Here is a 19,970-nt window from a genome sequence, read left to right on the forward strand (position 1 = left end):
AATGTGGTTAACACAACTGTTACCCTAGCAACACTGCCCATTCCCACTTACAATTTCTTAGATTGTTGAAAACTCTATTTGAAAGATTTTTCTGTTCTCACTAAGCAACAGATGCAGTCAATTTTTTTCCATCAAGTCTTGTCAGTGAGAAAAGCACATGCAGTTTGCCCAGTGAATTTAAAAAATAAGAAATGTAGAATTAGTCACCACTTTTCCTCCTGATTTGTTCAGTGACTGCATCAAGTTTCTCACCAGAGATTATAATGATTAATGTTTTCCTTCAGGTTTTGAAAAAAACCCATCTGCCAAGGCTGTAAAATTACAATTCCTTATCTGCCAGGAGGCTGGAAACTAAAACTTCACGACCTGGTCACACTTCTCAGAGAACCCCATCATATGCAAGGCATTGGACGACAGATCAGCTTCTGCTCAAGGAAGCAGTCAAGTCTATGATGTTCATTGTGCAGGGAATAATGGGAATTCAGACAGCATAAAAAGGCAACAGGAGAGTTCTTTGAACTTTACAAAATCTTATTACACACAACAGGTTTAATAAACATGCCAGCATGGTGATGCACAAATAAGAATGGAATCATTCCACACACAAAGACTATTTAAAGATTTTTGTTTAAGTTCATTTACACAATCCAATTTAAAAGCTGATTATACAATAGATGTTAGTTCAAGTCAGTCATGAGGACTTTGTTGGGTGAATGAAGAATCAGGAAACATTCTTGCTTAATCTACACGCAAGGCCAAGAGAGAGAGGATAGCAGCGCAGGTAATATTAAAGTACGTAGCTTAGTGGGTTAAAAATAAAATCAGTTGTTCCTTTATTCAACTACCAGGCAGTAGAAAGTTAAATTGGAAACCACCACCAATTTGAATTTTATAAGATTTAGTAATGACAAAACATTATAAAATTTGACTCAAAAATCCTTGTTAAAATGGTAAATGCTGGTCCTAAGCTCCCACACAAATGGCCATACATGGATAGAGAACTTACTGAATGAGTCACTGGCTTTTGATCACAGTTACCAATTATTTAAAACATTCCAATTATTTAATCAGTTGCCTGATGAAGAACTAACGAGTTCTCAAACAAGTTCAACAATTTGGGTTTTGAAATTTCTCAGACAATAATAAACTCTTCCTATTTGAATCTCATTAGACCCTAAAGGGACTTAAACATTAAACCAACATCTGCAGAGTTGAAAACTCTTAAGGCACCAATTTAAAACTGAGCAAAGGGTGTATGCTGTTGGTGTTGAGAACTCCAAGGTTCAAAGGATGAGAAATGGCCATAAATTACCCAGAGTAAAACCAAAGACATGCACATAAAATTGAGACAAGCTCTTCAAAGTCAGGACTGCTCTCAGAAAGTTATGGCAGAGACCGAATTTGGAAATGAGACAAAAAACTGATTGAAGTCTTGGGCTTAAAAACTTAAAACATGGAATTTCTCCCCATTGCAATAAAAAGTATTGAAGCTGAACCAAGTTAGGTATTCAGTGATAAATTACGTGTGGCTCATGGTGTAAGCTGCTCAAGTTTAAAGTTTTGCCAAGATTTTTTAAATCTAATAAATGAAAAATGACATTATCTCAATAAATCTTGATGCATTTTCTGAGGTTTTCATGTTTCACCCTCCCTCAGTGATAAATGTTTCAAAGTTAAAGTTGATTTTGCATTCTAAACAAAAATGTGAGAAATGTGAAGTCAGAGCCTGCAATAGAGAAAACAGACTTGAAGCAATGACCTTCATTAGGATGGTGTCTGTGTTTCATTTGTCATTACTTCTCGGTGCTATTTCCACATTTCCTTTAATGCAAGGAGATGGTCTTGGGACGCTGGCACGTTCTGTTAAATGGACTTCCAACTTAATACTTTGCAGCTATCAGACCACACAAGATTAAAAATCTTAGAAAATTTCTATCTGAAGATTAGGAGCTAGATTACATTTATAGATCTAAATACATAACTAGCAACTTTTAACGGTTTTAAATAATTGCAACAAGGACAGAGAAAGCTCCAGGATTAATGGAGTCTGTTAACCTCACTTCCTCCCAAAATAAAAAGGCTGTATAATAACAACTGAGTAACATTACCCTTCCATAAATCTTCGTCCGCGAAGCCAAGCCAAAGAAAAGAAGAAAAATAAAGAAATATAAAGACATGCGGGAAATGATTCCTCTTTGCAGAAAATGTGTGATTTCAATGTCATTTGTCTCATTTCCCTTAAATTACTAACATTTGAGACTTTTTTAAAAAACACCGAGGAAAGGGCCACTCTGTAATCAGCTTTGGAGTTTGGAAGTTGTACTTTTGTGTGGCACCTCCCCATTTAAACAATTTCCATTAAAAACTAAATTTGCCTGGATTTAGGTCTTTGCAGTTTAGATTAACTTTTAAAAGATGACTATAGAAATTAAAGTTCAATATTTGTATCAATTCTAATGGAGGACAATATTAAGTAAAGCACAAATCTTGCTTTATTGTTTAGTTTTTGATATTTGCATCAATTTCTGCAGTTCACCAGAAGTGACCTAACTGATATTATGTTCCGTTATTGTGGCAACGCAGCCACAAAGGCTCAGTGCTCCTCGTTTCCACCTTAACTCCATACATCTGAAGAGTAACGACCTTTGATCATCAGTTTTTTGATGTAATCAACAGCCTGTTCATGCATCATGTTTCCAAGTTCAGTGGCAATTTCATAGAATGTATTCTGGACATCTCTTGCCATATTCTTTGCATCACTGAAATAAAAATAGTTCAAGTTTATTATCATCTGATTGTACATTTACAATCCAATGAAATAGCATCTCTCCAGACCATGAGAACACGCCAAAGCACCAGTACACAACACAAAGATCACATAAATAATCAAAATAAATCTATATAAATATTTAGGATGATTGTCACAGTGACAGGCTCTGATAGCTTAGTGGTTAGAGTAAACCAGGGGTCGTGAGTTTGTTCCTAACTGGGGCTTCATTTCTGTGAGGGGCGCTGGACAAAGTGTCTCACCGGAGACAAAAGAATTTCATGTATGTTACATTTTAAATGTAGTACCACACGACAACCTTTACAGGACACTGTTCATCAGTCTCACAGCGATTCCCCACCCTGGCAGTCTTGATTTTGATAGTAGTGGGTTGAAGATACTGTGCGCTGGATGGAAGGGGACTTCTATAATTCCTCGAGCCTTCTTTAGAAAGTGCTTCTAGTAAATGTCATCCATAGACCCCAGTGATCCTTTCGGCTGTTTTAATTACCTTCTGTTAAATGGACTTCCAACTTAATACTTTGCAGCTACCAGACCACACAATGATGCAACCAGGCATGTGCTCCCGTAAAAGGATGTCATGATGGGGGATGGCGGCCTTGCCCTCAGTGTCCGTAGTAAGTGTAGGCACTGCTGCATCTTCCTGACTGTTGAGTCCAGGATAGGCCGTCCCTTATAACTTCAATGCCCTACATTCTTCCCACAACAGGACCATTGATGTTTTGTGGAGAATGGTTGATCTATGTTCTCCTGAAGTCCACAATCATCTCCTTTGTCTTGTCCACGCTGAGACAAAAGAAAGGCTGACTTTCACATTCTACTCTCCTCAGTCTCAATAGATCCCAAACTACATGACATCAATTTAAAGAAATTAAAGACTTTTTGTTCTAAGTGTATTCATCACTGTAAATTAGGCCTTGTAGACATTTTAAGCAAAATCCAAAGAACAAAGTGATAATTGACCTAACGCTGTGGAATGAAGGGAAAAAATATACCCCTGAACAGCAATAAAAGCTCTATGAAGCCATTAACATTCAGCAATACTCTGGGATAAATTATTGAAGTGGTATCTGTTCCTCTCAAGAAAAGGTTACTGCCCCAAAATGTTCCACACTCATATCAGAACCTCAGCGAGGTTCACCTATTCAAATGCATATGAGGTCCGTCGCACTCTGTTGAACATGCTGACAGAAGTTAGGAGCTGTGCATTCAAATAACTGTCAATTTTGTAACTGATTCTTAAGTTTTAATATCTGTCAAAGAAAAAGCCTGCCACTGTTTTTATAAGTGTAGCTCATTACTCCTCTTGTTAGTTACTGTTGGAGATTGGAGAAGTATTTTCAATTTACCTTAATCTTATATCTCTTGTACCATATTTTTCACCTCAGTCATAATTTTTTTTCCCACACAATTGATCATAGTTTAGACTTCCTGATCTAGCCACTGATCGAGAAGTTTCCTACGCACAGTTTTCAGTACAATGCATCAGTTATTGCTTACAGTATTGCATCCATTTCAAGATGGAATTGAATCACCACAGGAATTAGAAATTGCTGGAGTTGAGCTGGGTGTTGACATCACTGCACCCTTTCAGGAAACTTGAGAGTACTTTTGACCTGTACCCATTAGATGATGGAAAGGTTTTGGTGTGTCCCATCCAGTTGAGTTCCCAGTCAATTGGGGTCACGAAGCAATGTCACCAACTGCAAGGGAAGATTTTGAGTGCTCAAAATTGGCAGGCTGTGACCTTTTATTAGATGCTCACAGTCTGCCAGTTTGGTAGTAATGACTACTTGCCATCATTAGCCTATGCTCAGGTATATTCTTGGCTATCCTATGTTCAAGCATGGGTTGCTCCATTTGTTGAAGATTTTCGAATGGAAGATTGCATAAAATTCATCTTCACTGCTAATCTTGTGACAGAAGAAGGAACATGCATGGAGCAGCAGATGGATGGATGCCCCACCCAATGCATTGGCCTGACGATCTGGAGATGCTGCTCACAGGAGTTGGAAGATGAAGGATGTGATGAGGTTCACGGGGAGCTTGGAGCAAATGATGCAGACCTACTGCAATTTGTCTCTCCACTTCAAACACAACTGGAAGCTTCCCTGATCTGGTGCAAATGTGGAGCTGAGAACACCCTATACTCTTCACTCACCCACAGACGTAAATGTGCCCATTCTGCTTTTGAAATGCGGAGCTGAGAACACTTATACTCTTCACTCACCCACAGACGTAAATGTGCCCATTTTGCTTCTGAATCAGATTCCACACGTGCTCTTTATTTTTCTTCAGTAAATGCTGGACGTACACCTAACATTTATTAAAGGAGCAGGAAACAACAAAAAATTAATCACCCAAAGCCAATGTACAAATTAACACCTCCACTGGCTCGTTTCTGTCAAGGGTATCCACCTCTGTCATACACATGCACCAAGATTCTTGCTGCTGCCAAACAGGTAACCTTGTGGGGGGTGGGGGAGGGGAGGGGTTGGAGAATCTGCTTCAATAGCATGCATCAAATTACTACAGCATGGAAAGAATGAATAAATAGATAATATTCAGATAGAGTTAGTGTAATTTTTTTTTAAAAAGTGCCATTTCAATCGTCTAGACAGGTCTTTTGTGGTCCTGGAATAGTTTATGATTAGGATTGAAAATGGAGATTCAAGGGCCTGGCAGCCACTGGAACCTAGAACTGCTGGACTTCAGGTTTCTGTACTTTCTTTCTGAAGGTGATAGTGAGAAGAGGTTGTGACCAGGGTGACGGGGGGTCCTTTATGAATGAGCTGGCTTTTTGAGGCAGTCTCACATAAATGTCTCCGATGGATGGGAGATGAGAGCCTGTGATGGACTTGGCTCTGTTTGCTACCTTCTGTTACCTGCACAGTTGGGCACTTGATTGACCGAACCAGCCTGTGATGCAACCAGTCAGTATACTTTCGACAGTGCACCTGAAGAAGTTCAATAGAGTATTTGATGACATGACAAATCTCCTCAGACTTCTTGGAAAACAGAGATGTTGGGAGACTCACTTCAGTGGCCTCGATGTGCTGGCTCTATGAGAGGTCCTCAGATATGTGGACTCACAGAAACTTTAAGGCACCTCCGTCCCATCAACACAGAGAGGAGAGTGGTTGGCTCTTCATTATTCATCGTGCCAATTTATTTTTAACCACGTGTTTTCCTGTGAATTTTTAATTCCGACTTATTTTGCAATATGCAAAACTAAGCTTTCTCAAATAATGTATTTGTGGAAATAACCACATAAATGAAGGGGTTATCTCTAATAATGAAGGAATTATCTTATGATGAGATAGAACAGACCTACGGCATGGTAACAGGCCATTTCAGCCCACGAACCCATGCTGCCCAATTACACCCAATTGACCTACTGGTAAGGGAGAGTGAGGAGTTGATAGATTCAACTTTCAGGGACATAGTTACCCCAAGACCAGATGTGTCAGGTAAGTGGGTAACTGTCAGGGGTGGGAAGAAAAATACCAGGAAAATGGAGAGCACACCTGTGAATATCCCTCTCAGTAACAGGTATATTTTATTGGATGCTGTTGAGGGAGATGACCTGACAGAAGCTGGCAGCAGTGATCAGGTCGCTGGCACTGAGCCTGGCATGGTGGACCAAAAGGTAAAGAGGAATGCAGTGGTCATTGGGAACTCCATTGTCAGAAATACAGACAGGAGATTCTGTGAGCCAGATAGGTATGCCCGCATGGTGTGCTGCCTCCCTGGTGCAAGGGTGCGGGATATCTCAAATCGGGTCCAGTGTATTCTAAAAGGGGAAGGCGAACAACCTGATGTCTTGGTACATGTGGGTACCAATGACATAGATAAAAAGAAGGAGGAAGTACTGAAAAAGGATTACTGAGAGCTAGGACAGAAACTAAGAAAAAGGACAGCCAGGGTGGTGATCTCTGGTTTGCTACCTGTGCCAAGTACAACTGAGGACAAAAATGAAAGGTTAAGAAAAATGAATGTGTGGCTGAGGGGCTGGTGTAAAGGACAGGGTTTTGGCTTCTTGGACCATTGGGATCTCTTTTGGGGAAGGCATGACCTCTACAAGAAGGATGGGTTACACCTAAACCCAAAAGGGGTCAATATATTGGCAGCTAGGTTTGGTACAGCCGTCGGGTGTGGTTTAAACTAATTTGGCAGGGGGGTGGGAACCTGTATGATAGGGCAAAGGACAGAAAAGATAAAACAGGAAAAGTTAGGTTAGGCAGCGAAAGTAAAGAATCAGAAAGAGCAAGGAGGGTGAAAAAAGCAAATCTGAAGGCTTTATATCTTAATGCAAGAAGCATTCGGAACAAGGTAGATGAATTAGCTGTGGAAATTGAGATAAACAAATACGATTTGATTGGGATTACAGAAACATGGCTGTAGGGTGGGCAAGCCTGGGAACTTAACATCCTGGGGTATACGATATTTAGGAGGGATCGGCAAGAAAGAAAATGGGGTGGGGTAGTATTGATAGTGAGAGAAGGGACCGACACGATTGACAGAAAGGATATCAACTCGGAAGATGCGGAATCTATATGGGTCGAACTGAGGAATAGCAAGGGGTGGAAAATGTTAGTGGGGGTGGTATATAGGCCTCCAAATAGTAGTGCAGAGGTGAGGAAAGGCATTAAAAGAGAAATTAGAAAAGCGTGCAATAAGGGAACAGCTGTCATCATGGGAGACTTTAATTTGCATATAGATTGGACTAGCCAAATTAGTTAAAATACTGAGGAGGAGGAATTCCTTGAATGTTTACGGACGGTTATCTAGACCAATATGTCGAGGAATCAACTCGGGAGGAGGCCATTTTAGATTGGGTATTGTGCAATGATAAGGGGCTAATCAACAATCTTGTTCTACGAGGCCCTTTGGGTAGGAGCGATCACAATATGATCGAATTCTCACTCGACATGGAGAGGGATGAAATTAAAACCGAGACTAAGGTCCTGAATTTAAATAAAGGGAATTATGATGGTAATGAGACGGGAGTTGAGTAAGATTGATTGGGTGGTGTTTATGGGGGAGTTGACTGTGGAAAGACAATGGAAAGCATTCACAGATCTAATGGATAAATTGCAAAAATAAACCAAAAAAGGTGACTCAACCGTGGATAACAAGGGAAATTAGAGACAGCATTAGGTCCAAAGAGAGAGCATATCAATTGGCCAAAAAAAAGTACCACAACCGAAGACTGGGAGCAGTTCAAGATGCACCAAAGGAGGACAAAGGGATTAATCAAGAGAGCAAAAATAAATTACGAAAGTAAGCTTGCGGCAAATATAAAAACCGACTGCAAAAGCTTTTATAAATATGTCAAGAGGAAAAGATTGGTGAAATCCAGAGTAGGTCCCTTGCAGTCGGAATCAGGGGAATATATAATGGGGAATAAGGAAATGGCAGACCAATTAAATTCTTACTTTAGTTCTGTTTTTACAAGAGAGGATACAAATAATCCCAAGGATGTTGGGAAACATAGAGACTAATGCAAGTGAGGAACTGAAAGAAATCAGTATCTCTAAGGACATGGTCTTGGGGAAATTGATGGGATTGAAGGCAGATAAATCCCAAGGGCCTGATAATCTACATCCTAGGGTACTTAAGGAAGTGGCCATTCAGATAGCAGATGCTTTAAGAATTATTTTCCAGAACTCGATAGACTCAGGATCAGTACCCATGTATTGGAGGGTAGCTAATGTTACCCCACTATTTAAAAAGGGGGGTAGAGAAAAAGCAGGGCCAGTGAGCCTTACATCAGTAGTGGGCAAAATGATGGAATCCATTATTAAGGATGTAATAGCGGAACATATGACTAGCAGAGAAGGGATCGGACAGAGTCAACATGGATTTACAAAAGTTAAATCGTGCTTGATAAGTCTATTGGAATTCTTTGAGATGATGACAGGTAAAATAGATGGGGGAGAGCCAGCGGATGTGGTGAACCTGGACTTCCAAAAGGCCTTCGATAAGGTCCCGCATAAACGACTGGCTTCCAAAATCAAGGCTCATGGGATTGGGGTGTAGGATGTAGATTATCAGGCCCTTGGGATTTATCTGCCTTCAATTGGGATGTGGATTGAGAACTGGTTGGCAGGTAGAAGACAGCGAGTTGGGATAAATGGCTCGTTTTCTGAGTGGCAGGCGGTGACCAGTGGGGTGCCACAGGGATCTGTACTGGGACCCCAGCTGTTCACAATTTACATTAATGATCCAGATGAGGGGATTGGATGTAATATCTCCAAATTTCCAGATGACACTAAGCTAGGAGGGGTTGTGTGCATGGAAGAGGGGGTCAGGAAGCTCCAGTGTGATTTGAATAAATTGAGGGACTGGGCAGATACATGGCAAATGCACTACAATGTGGATAAATGTGAGGTTATCCACTTTGGTAATACAAACCGGAGGGCAGATTACTATTTGAATGCCAATAGATTAAGAGATGGGGAAGTGCAGAGAAACCTAGGGGTACTTGTACACCAGTCTCTGAAGGCAAGCATGCAAGTACAGCAGGCAGTTAAAAAGGCAAATGGTGTATTGGCCTTCATATCAAGAGGGTTTGAGAAGAGGAACAAGGATACCTTACTGCAGCTGTACAGGGTCTTGGTGAGACCACATCTGGAGTATTGTGTGCAGTTTTGATATCCTTATCTAAGGAAGGATGTTCTTGCAATGGAGGGAGTACAGAGGCGATTCACCAGGCTGATACTTGGAATGGCAGGAATGACTTATGAGGAAAAATTGCGCAAATTGGGATTATACTCGCTGGAGTTTAGAAGATTGAGAGGGGATCTCATAGAGACATATAAAATTCTGGCAGGACTGGGACAGAATGGATGCAGATGGGATGTTTCCAATGATGGGAAAATCCAGAACCCGGGGCCATGGTTTAAGGATAATAGGCAAACCATTTAGGACCGAGATGAGGAGGAATTTCTTTACCCAGAGGGTGGTGAATCTGTGGAATTCATTGCCACAGAGGGCAGTAGTGGCAGGTTCATTAAATATATTTAAGAGGGAATTAGATATATTTCTTCAGTATAAAGGTATTAAAGGTTACGGAAAGAAGGCGGGGACGGGGTACTGAACTTTAAGATCAGCCATGATCTCGTTGAATGGCGGAGCAGGCTCGAAGGGTCGAATGACCTACTCCAGCTCCTATTTTCTATGTTTCTATGACCTCCAGTACATTCGAACGGTAGAAGGAAACTGGTGACCCTGGGGGAAAACCCACACAGACATGGGGAGAATGTTCAGATGGGGTGGGATTGGAACCCTGGTCTACCAAAGTTGCACTAACTACTATGTTGCACTAACTACCATGTGCCCCACAATATACAAAATTATGAAAGAAATAGATAAGGTAGGAGGAGGGAAGTGGTTTCTACTGACAGGTTAGACTAGAACAAAGGGACATTAGCCTCAAGATTTGGTGAATAGATTTAAGACAGATGGGGAGAAACTGCTTTTCCCAGAGAGTAATGAATCTATGGAACTCTTGTGACCAAGGAAATGGAGGCTGCAACATTGAAAGAATAAGACAGATGGAATGTTTAAAAACAGGGGTACAACGAGAAACAGGTAGATGGAGCTGAGTCCATGGCTAGATCAGCCAGTTGGCCGACTCCTGCTCCCATTCTGTGTCCTTCTCTCTATTTACCACTTTTCTGTGTTCCTTCTGTTTCCCGCTGTACAGAGGGCCTTCTGCATTACAAGACCACCCACACTTTCAACTGCAGTTTTAATACCCGCATCAATATGCAGCTCTGAGGTTTTGTTTATGAAACTCCAAGGAAGCCTCGCACAAACTGGTCAGTTTTATGGAGAGAATCAAAGATTTTCGAATGAACTATTCCTGTCCCCTTCAATAAGCCCCGGATTCTTTTCCACATTTTCCTTTAGATTTTTTTAATCGCAATATACTAATTTCAATCTCAATTCAGATGTATTCGAGCCTTTTATCTGGAATTTCAGTTTTAGTGGATATCAACTTTTGGACACCAATTATTTAAAAAGATGGGTGGAGCTCTTCATATAAAATCAAGTTGCATTGGGATTATTTAAAAACGTGAGTTGATTGCCCTTAACTGAGGATGTAAAAAGTCATCTATATTGATGAATCTGGATTCACGTTTAAGTCAGTGGATTATCTTCCTGGAGGCCAGTTTGTATTGTTTTTTTTTTATTTTTTTTAATTTTTTTAAAAAATTTTTTTATTTTTCACACCATAAATCACATTAGCCATGATATACACTATTTCTTTTTCAGTTTGTATTGTTTTAATGACAATTAATCTTACACGAGCTTTTAAAGACTTATTCACAACTTGATTTAAAGTTTCCCTACTGCTTTAGCCGGGGGGGGGGGGGAGATCAGGTTCCTGCTGCTGCAAGTAACAGGCTTGCCTGAGTAACCTAATTTACAACTGCTGTTGGGAACAGAAACAGCACCAACACTCTGGGAGGCAGCATGTTAAAACAAGCTGCTGAAAAGGTGCAGGTTTATCAGGGTGAACTCAAATTCCTGAAGAACTTCCAAACTTTGTGCTGCAAGGATCTTATTAAAATAGGAAGGATTTAAGGATTTCTCAACACAAGGGACACTACAAACAGAGAGGATATAAATTACATTCACTAACTTGGTTTCAGATAGATTTACCTTCTCGCTCTGGTCCCTGGAGAATGCTACATTAAGCTGAGTGAGGACCCCATCCTTCTGGAACTGAGCCAGCTCTTCCTGATACAGATAGTCCTCATTCTTATGCCGGCAGCCATAGTACAGCACAGTTTCACCAACCTCCTTTCCTGCAAGACCAGGTGGACATGTCTTTCATCACAACTATATTCTGGACGTAGCTCATGAACCATTTAGGAATATTTACGACAAGTAAATGGGAACAAAAATGCATTGTGGGAAGCTACCCCAGGTAAACTCAAAATGCAATCCAAGGTTCTAAATGTCAGTGGGCCACAACTCAATTCAAGGTGAAAGGCCAAGGCTTGCACAGAAAGATGCCAGAGGTGAAAAGCAGGGGGAAAAGGCATGAAAGCAATAGTGACACAGGAAGAAAAATAACAATCTGCTGCAGGAACTGAGTGGGTTAAGCAGGGGACAGCATCTGCAGTCTCTTGTGTGTCTCCAGTGATGTCAGAGAGCAAAGATCAAGGAAATGGTGGCCCAGAAGAAGTGCTGGTGCAGTGGGCTGCAATATCCTAGGACTGTCTTCTGGATCAGACTGAACCCAAGGGAAGGAAAAAAAAGACAAAAGGACTCTTCAATGTGACATCATGCTGCTCATGGGAATTCTTAAAAAAAACATAGAATGCTACAGCAGAGAAAATCAGGCCATTCAGCGCCTCTTGTCTGTGCTGATCACCATCTTGCTAATCTCACTCACAAAGAGAAGGTCACAGGTCCAATCTTCCCAGCAATGTTAAACTGAAGCACAAACCATAACCCATTGGCACATGTCTTTGGATCAGAACTACCTTTAGCTTTGACAGTCAGGAGCATGTCAGGCAGTAACACAATCAATTTGGAGGTCTGATCTTTTTGGCACAAGCCAATGCCATCCTAGGTGAACACTTCCTGCTTCTAGATTCCACTTGGAGCCCACATCTCTCAGATAGTGCATTCAGAACAGAAATGCTTTTATTTTCTCTGATCGAGGGATTTTAAAAAGTTTGAATTTTGAGTGCCAATGCCACATGAAAGAAAAGGCAGCAAAACAGCAAGTACGAACAGCAGCAGTGGACAAGAGGATCAAATCAGGAGGCACGTTAGAGCACAAACAGACGTCGGCAGAAGCAATGCCAGGCAGCTTGCTGACTTTGCTGAGATATTCAAACTTATTTAAGGTGGATGGTTACAGTCCTATTCCCAGGTTCAGAACTCTAGAGGGCATCGGGTGAGGGGTGGGGGAAATTTAAAGGGGACCAGGGGAACAGGTTTTTCCACTTGGGTGCTAGATGCCTTACAATTATAATGTTTATAACACATTTAGACAGATACATGAACAGGTTTAGAGAGACAAGGGTCAAACGCAAGCAAACAGGATTCGCTCTGGGAAGGACCCGTTTCTGTGGTGTTTAACTTTATGACCATTTTTAGATTGGATTGTGTATCTATATTAAAATATGCCTTTCTAATCCCATCATCAAATTTGCTGATAACACGACTGTGGTGGGGCTCATATGAAAAACGATGAGTCGTCTTACAGGGAGGAGGTGCAGAGACAACAACCTACACCTGAATGAGGAACCATCAACAGCTCAACCGTCGAGGTAGTCAAGAGCACCAAATTCCTTGGTGTGCACCTGGTGGAGGATCTCTCCTGGTCCCCCAACATCAAATCCATTGCCAAGAAGGCCCAACAATGCCTTTACATCCCACGGAGGTTGAAGCAAGTCCTGCTTCCAACCTCACTACATTCTACAGGGTATGCATTGAGAGCATCCTATGCAACTGCATCACTGCCTGGTTCGAGAACTGCACCATCCCAGAATGCAAGTCCCTGCAGTGAATAGTAAAGACTGCTAAGGGGATTATTGGGGTCTTTCTCCCTGCCAGGATAGACATTTATAATGGCCGTTGTCTGTGGAAAGCCATAAACAAAAAGGACTCCACACCCCTCCTGAAATCTGTTCTCCATCCTACCATCCAGGAAGAGGTACCAAAGCATTCGGGCCCTCGCAACCAGATTACGAGACAGCTTTACAGATGATACTAAATTGAGTGAAAACACAAACTGTACAGAGGATGTGGAGAGGCTGAAGAAGGACATAGTTAAGTTAGGTGAGTGGGAAAAGGTCTGGCAGATGGAGTCCACTTAGGCAGGAAAAACAGAAGACCAGATTATTATTTAAATGGTGAAAGACTACAGCATGCTGTTGTGCAAAAGGACTGGGATCGCTTGTGCATGAATCGCAAAAAGTTGGGTTGCAGGCACAACAGGTTATTAAGAAGGCAAATGGAATGTTGGCCTTCATCGGTAGAGGAATTGAATTCAAGAGCAGGGAGGTCATGCTGCAACTGTACAAGGTCCTGGTGAGGCCACACCTGGAGTACTGTGGGCAGTTCTGGTCTCCGTACTTGAGGAAGGATAGACTGGCCTTGGAGGTAGTCCAGAGGAGGTTCACCAGGTTGATCCTGGAGATGATGGGATTATGCTCTCTTGAATTCAGAGGAATGAGAGGAGATCTTATAAAAAACATATAAAATTATGAAAGGGATAGATAAGATAGAGACAGGAAAATTGTTTTCACTGGTAGATGAGACCAGAACTAGGGGACGCAGCCTCAAGATTCAGGGGAATAGATTTAGGATAGAGATGAGGAAAAACTGTTTTTCTTAGAGAGTAGTGAATCTGTAGAATTGTCTACCCAGGGAAGCAGTTAAGGCTACTTCATTAAACATATTTAAGGTTCAGTTAGATAGATTTTTACATAAGAAATAAATTCGGGGATATAGGGAAAAGGCAGGTCGGTGGAGTCAATGATCAGATCGGCCATGATCTTATTGAATGGCGGAGCAGGCTCAATGGGCCGGATGGCCAACTCCTGCTCCTGTTTCTTATGTTGTTATGTTATGCTCTTATGTTCTTCTGTACTGAAACCCTTCTGTGTCCAAGGCAGTGATCAGGCTAACCATGTCTTTGTGGTGGGAGCTCCAGTGGAAAGACAAGCATGCAGTAATGGGGTGGAAATGGGTCTGTACCAGGTTTTCAGTACAGTCAGTAACACAAGCATAGTAAAGATTGCACTAGTCCTCTTTTTCTTAGGAATATGTTCAAATGCTATGTAAGGCTGCAGTGTGCACCATGGAGAAGCATTAAGAAACATCTCAAAAGAGCTAATTGGGAATTAGGAATGTCACATAGAGTGGGAAAAGCATAGATGTCTGCAACTGCCTGTACCTTGCTGCTTCAGCCAGGCTCGTTCTTGGATAAAGCCAATAAAGGGAGCGATGCCTGTGCCAGGTCCGATCATGAGAATGGGAGTGCTCGGCTTGAAGGGTAGCCGGAATTGAGATTTCCTCACATACATTGGTACAGTGGGCTTGCGACCATTATCTGTTGGCACTTTGTTACGTAGCCAAGTTGTTGCAACACCTTTGTTGGTGCGGCCTGCTTTAGTTACATATTCCACCACAACTAAGCAGATGTGAACTGAATCAGAGTGAACCTGAAATACAAAGAGAGTTTTAACACAATTTAAAATACAGTACTGAAATATGCAAGCTCGTTAACAAATGAAAAAAAAAAAAAGGAAGGCAATGTTACCTGGCTGTGGGATAAATAACCTGGCACTGCCTCTGTGGAGTTTGCATGTTCTCCGTGTTGAGTCTCTCTCAATACCCATCCCCAATTTCCTGCCTCATCGTACAGATGTATAGATTACTAGAGTTTATGACTACTGTAAATTCCCACCTGCTACACATGGATGAGGAATTGATGGACATGCAAGAATAGTCTACAGGGAAATAGGAGAGGTAATGGAATTGCACAGAAGTAGCACAGTCCTCATGCATTGAGTTGCCTCCTTTTCTGTAGCAACGGCCAGATAAATACATTTTTGATATTCAGAGTAATACTACATTCTGCCCAAGGGCCTGACAAGGTCTCGATTTTACATCATACAGATAACGTGGGGTAAGGCAGTGCCCAAATAGTGCACCGGAGGCCCTAATTTATAGGACATGCTCAGTTCTCTGGGGTGAAGCTTGAACCCACAGTTCCCCTCCAATTCAAGGTGTGATGCTTCGAGTGATCTGTAGGCAGAAACGCCTGCCTCAACTCCAGTCATCATTCTTCAGGCCACAGCAGGAGACTGGAACAACCAGCTATTACCTAAAGAGTTGGAAAGGACATTTTCCAAGACACCCTGATTAATTACAGCAATTAAGCTTCCCATCCTGCAGAGTAATATCAATGAGCTGAAAATTTACAGATGATATTCAGCACCAACCACTGGACTAGATTCACACAAAGCATCAATTAAAAATAAAACATAGCTATCACAAAATAATTGACTTTCTTTTTCTTTCTATTTTAAGCAGCTGACCAGTTTTAACAGAAGCAGAGTAGGTACTACTGTACCAGTGTGATGAAACAAGACGGTATACAAGCTTTGAATAGAGCCTCGAATGGTCTTGAAACAGTGGGCAAACCACGGCCACAAATGCAGCATCACATCCCACTGTCCTTTCACCACAAAACACTAGCTCAGCTCAATTGTAATGTAGTTGATACAGAATTTCAAAATTCAAAGAGATCATTCACCTATTTACATTTTAAATACTAAATAGCCTGAATGAGCCTGGGATTGTCTGATCTTGGAAGTTAAGCAGAGACAGGACTGGTCAGTACTTGGAGGGGAGACTGCCTAGGAACACCAGATTCTGTAGATTTCTACAATTCACTGGACAAAGTAGGGACTCTGTCTGCCTGACAAAGACAAAAGTTAAAAGAATTTAAACTCAAGTTTTAAAATTGTTAATTCACAGTACAGCATGCAGTAATATTCCTCAGACATTTCTATACAATATTCATGTGACAAAAAATCTTAGAAGGTATCACCTTTGAAGATGAAGCAATGGAATAGTAGCGGGCCTGTAAGCGGGGTAGCAACTCACAGAGATGGTCAATGGGAGGGTGGAGAGACTTCAAGTCTTCAAGGATGGCCAGAATGTTCCTTCTGTCTTCTACCACCCAATTTAGGTACTGTGACTGAAAGGCAAAATACAGTCATCAATTTCATGTAGACATACAGCACGGTAACAGGCCATTTCAGCCCGCGAGCTCGTGTCGCCCAATTAACCTACAACCCCTGGTTCGCTTCTAACAGTGGGAGGAAACCAGAGCACCCGGAGGAAACCCACGCAAACATGGGGAGAATGTACAAACTCCTTACACAGGATTCGAACCCCGGTCCGGATCACTGGCGCTATACAGCATTGCGTGAAACACTAGGCTAACTGTGCCATGATCCTTACACAAAGGTAACCCTTACACACAAGGTTCAAATCCGATGTTGCTTACAAGGAAGGAGTTTCTAGATTTTCCCAGTGTGCATTAAGAGTTCTTCTGGGTCCCAAAGATGTGCAGGATTAGTAGTGGTCACATGGGTGTATTTGGCAGGTGCAGGCTAGAAAGGCCTGTTACCTCTAAATTGAAAAATTAATTTTACTGAACCATGCATATCACACAAATAACCAGAGAAGGCACTGGTTTTGCCATGTAAACCACAAACACAGAAACCAAACAAAGATTGCATTTTGACCATTTATACAACAGCTTTAACTTTATAATTTTCAAAGGCACAAACCCTGACTCAAACCCTAAATATACATGCAGAAAACTTAACTCAAAAAGGTCAGTTTAAAAGAATCTTAATCAGGGAACTACATCACTGAAAGAAAAGCAAATGCTGTAACTAATGAGGTAAAAAGAACACCACAAGAGCAGATGAGAGAAGGGAATAGCAGGTTTGCCTGTTGTTTTCCTTTTAGGTTCTTTGTTATCACGGCATACTCTACCTTTCCTTCTGGGGAGGAAGATGCCATTTTCCGCAGGAAATCTTGCTCTGTGGGATCCGATGCATACTGTGCCATCTCGTAGAGGACATTAGTGCGTGGAGGATTGGTGATGTCCAGATAATGTGACAGCGCTGTTCGGTATGTGGTCGGGCATGGGAATGGATGAGTTTTACTGGACTCCTCTGAAGCACACAACGACAAAGGATAAATTAAAAGCATGGCCGCAAGAGAATTATTGTAATGAACCCAGGAGAGCTGGGAGCAGAGACATAGTGCTGCTCTGCAGGGTCCTAATGACCAATCCTGATGCCAATGGCCCTCTTCAGGCTTTATATGGCCTGATAAAGGAGCCAATGTGATTTTTTAAAATCCTGCAATCATAGAGGTCTGTGCCCAAGATGGCGACATCTATGCTGGGCAGCGTACTATGAGGGGTCGTTCCAGGGAACAGAAACAGGGAACCCCCCTCCTCCCCCGCCAAAAGTTGAGAAGAAGCAGCATGTGAGATTACCTACAGGGAAGGTGACCACAGCAGTTGACCAGCGAAGGACTCAGCGACTGAAGGACCCACACAGGCTGCGGGCTGGTGGAAACCAATGATCAGAACTGGGATTGAAGAGATTGCTGAGGCCAAGAAGGGCTCCCAGAGGGCCTTGGGAGCTGAAGGCTTCTTGATCGTATTGGGGATTTGGACCTGGAGCTCGGGCTGCCACTGGTTTGAATAGGAGTCTGTGCATCTACAGAGACTACAGGAGTGATGGAGACAAATCCATGGACACCTTGTGTCTCTTTTGAAAGGTTCTCTCTTTTGCTTCTCATTGTGTTATCATTAGGGGTGCCAGGGAATGATCATGGTGACTCTGTTTGCCTTATGGCAGACAAAACCTGGGAGTACATCATGTATATTACATAGCTATTGCATTATTATGGGACAATAAAAGGAATCTTGAAGGGTAACCAATTTCCAATGTGCAATTTCAAAGTGCTGCTTACTGCTTGCATTTGCAGCCTGAACGTGGCCTGCAGGCCAGTTTTAGTAGGGTGACAAAATCAGGCCCAGATTTAATGTCTGATTTTTTTTCTAGCAGAAACGATAGCTAATTCCACAGGTTCTAAACAGATTCAGTGCAAGTTACAAGACTTGTTCAGATTTCAGTTGATTTATATAATTTTATCTGTAGAAAAAAAATCAGTAAAATAGAAAAACATTGCAAGTGCAAGAAAGTTTTAAACGTCACAGCTGAAGAAATATTGCTGTTAACTAGAGCTTTGCATCAATCTCCACGTACATACAGAATAAATTTGATTTTCCCAATCCTTCACATTATGACCAAGTCTGAGATCTAATTATCAAATCACAATGAACTATACAGCTGGAGACTTTTCAGTGTCACATTCTGGCCTTGGTTACATTACACATAATAACAGCATTTATATTGATTACATTTTCATTAAAGATCCTTTTGTTCTTAAACTAATAGCAGATTTGAATAACTACTGTCCTTCAAATGACACTTAGTTATTTTTCATGTCTGTCACATTTTCTACATACTTTATTTCTGCCCCTTACTGAATTACGGAGCCTTTTTGCCACTCACCATCAAGATTTTTTAAAGAAAAGACTATGTCTAAATCAGAGTTCAGTATTTTGCCAATCTTGTTGACGATTGTTGAATCATTGGTGGGGAACACTGCCACATGATCACCACTCTCATATCTACAACAGAAAGAGCCAACACAAGTGAATTAGAAATACAAGTGTAAATAACCATCTACCTACTCTTCCCCCACACTGGGTCTTTTGTGAAGAAATTATGAATAGAGGCACACCTCCTCTCCAAATCTGAGGAGATTAAAAATATTGTCAAGTGCTCTGTCAAACTTCTACAACTGTACTGTGAAATGTATAATGACTAATTCATCACTACCTGGTTTTGAAACTCCAGGCCCCAAGGATGCACAAGTAGCAAACCTCACCAAGTCCGTCACAGACTCTAATTTCCCATCCATTGAAGACATCTATGTGAAGTGTTGCCTGATGGCAGCATCCCGAAGGATCAATATCACCCTGTCACGGTCTTTTCTTACTGTTAACCTTCAAGCAAAAAGGTACAAAAGCCTCAAGTCCAGCACTTCCATGTGGAAGAACATTATTTTTTTTAAAACCTCCTCCAACATCTAAGTGGATCTTAAATCTCTGTGAATTATTCCAATCATAAACTACTCCAGGACCAGCAAAAGGTCTGTATGCACTATTGATACATCACTATTTTGCACTACAACTGCGAACATCTATTCTTTTACATTTATCTCTTTCTGCTTTGTGATGCATTATCACAATTTAATTTATACCTCTGATGTTGGTCTATCTAATGTCCCTGCGTGTCTGAAGCAAGAAATTTCAATGCATCTGTACATTGTACTTGTGTACACGGCAATAAACTCCGATGTAGTGCAATAGCAATCTGACGACAAACATTTAGATTACAACAACAAAACAGCAAAAGCATACAGGACATCAGAGAAGCAAAGTAAACATCTCAGACCAAAGGAAGAGGGGAGCTGGGAACAATGAGCTGTGATATTGACCAATCCTTGTCTATTCCATTGTGTGATTTCAGCACCTTACATC

At 41.5% G+C, this 19,970-nt stretch overlaps 1 protein-coding gene across 5 annotated transcripts in view; it reads right to left on the reverse strand.

The window, feature by feature from the left end:
* Nucleotides 1-531: 531 nt before the first annotated feature.
* LOC138749392 (NADPH--cytochrome P450 reductase-like) overlaps nucleotides 532-19,970 on the reverse strand; it is a 91,468-nt gene continuing 72,029 nt past the window's right edge. For 4 of the 5 annotated variants that reach the window (XM_069910661.1, XM_069910664.1, XM_069910665.1 and 1 more), the window contains 7 exons: nucleotides 18,937-19,055; nucleotides 17,339-17,520; nucleotides 16,380-16,529; nucleotides 14,718-14,985; nucleotides 11,462-11,607; nucleotides 5,019-5,104; nucleotides 532-2,759 (listed from right to left, as the gene is read on the reverse strand). In XM_069910661.1, coding sequence (XP_069766762.1) covers nucleotides 2,615-2,759; nucleotides 5,019-5,104; nucleotides 11,462-11,607; nucleotides 14,718-14,985; nucleotides 16,380-16,529; nucleotides 17,339-17,520; nucleotides 18,937-19,055 — 1,096 coding nt within the window. In that variant the 3' untranslated portion in view covers nucleotides 532-2,614. The remainder of the gene's footprint in view (nucleotides 2,760-5,018; nucleotides 5,105-11,461; nucleotides 11,608-14,717; nucleotides 14,986-16,379; nucleotides 16,530-17,338; nucleotides 17,521-18,936; nucleotides 19,056-19,970) is intronic. The other variant, XR_011348605.1, reaches the window with a different exon arrangement.

The sequence above is a fragment of the Narcine bancroftii genome, chromosome 14 (assembly GCF_036971445.1).
Source record: "Narcine bancroftii isolate sNarBan1 chromosome 14, sNarBan1.hap1, whole genome shotgun sequence".
Classification (NCBI taxonomy): Eukaryota; Metazoa; Chordata; class Chondrichthyes; order Torpediniformes; family Narcinidae; genus Narcine; species Narcine bancroftii.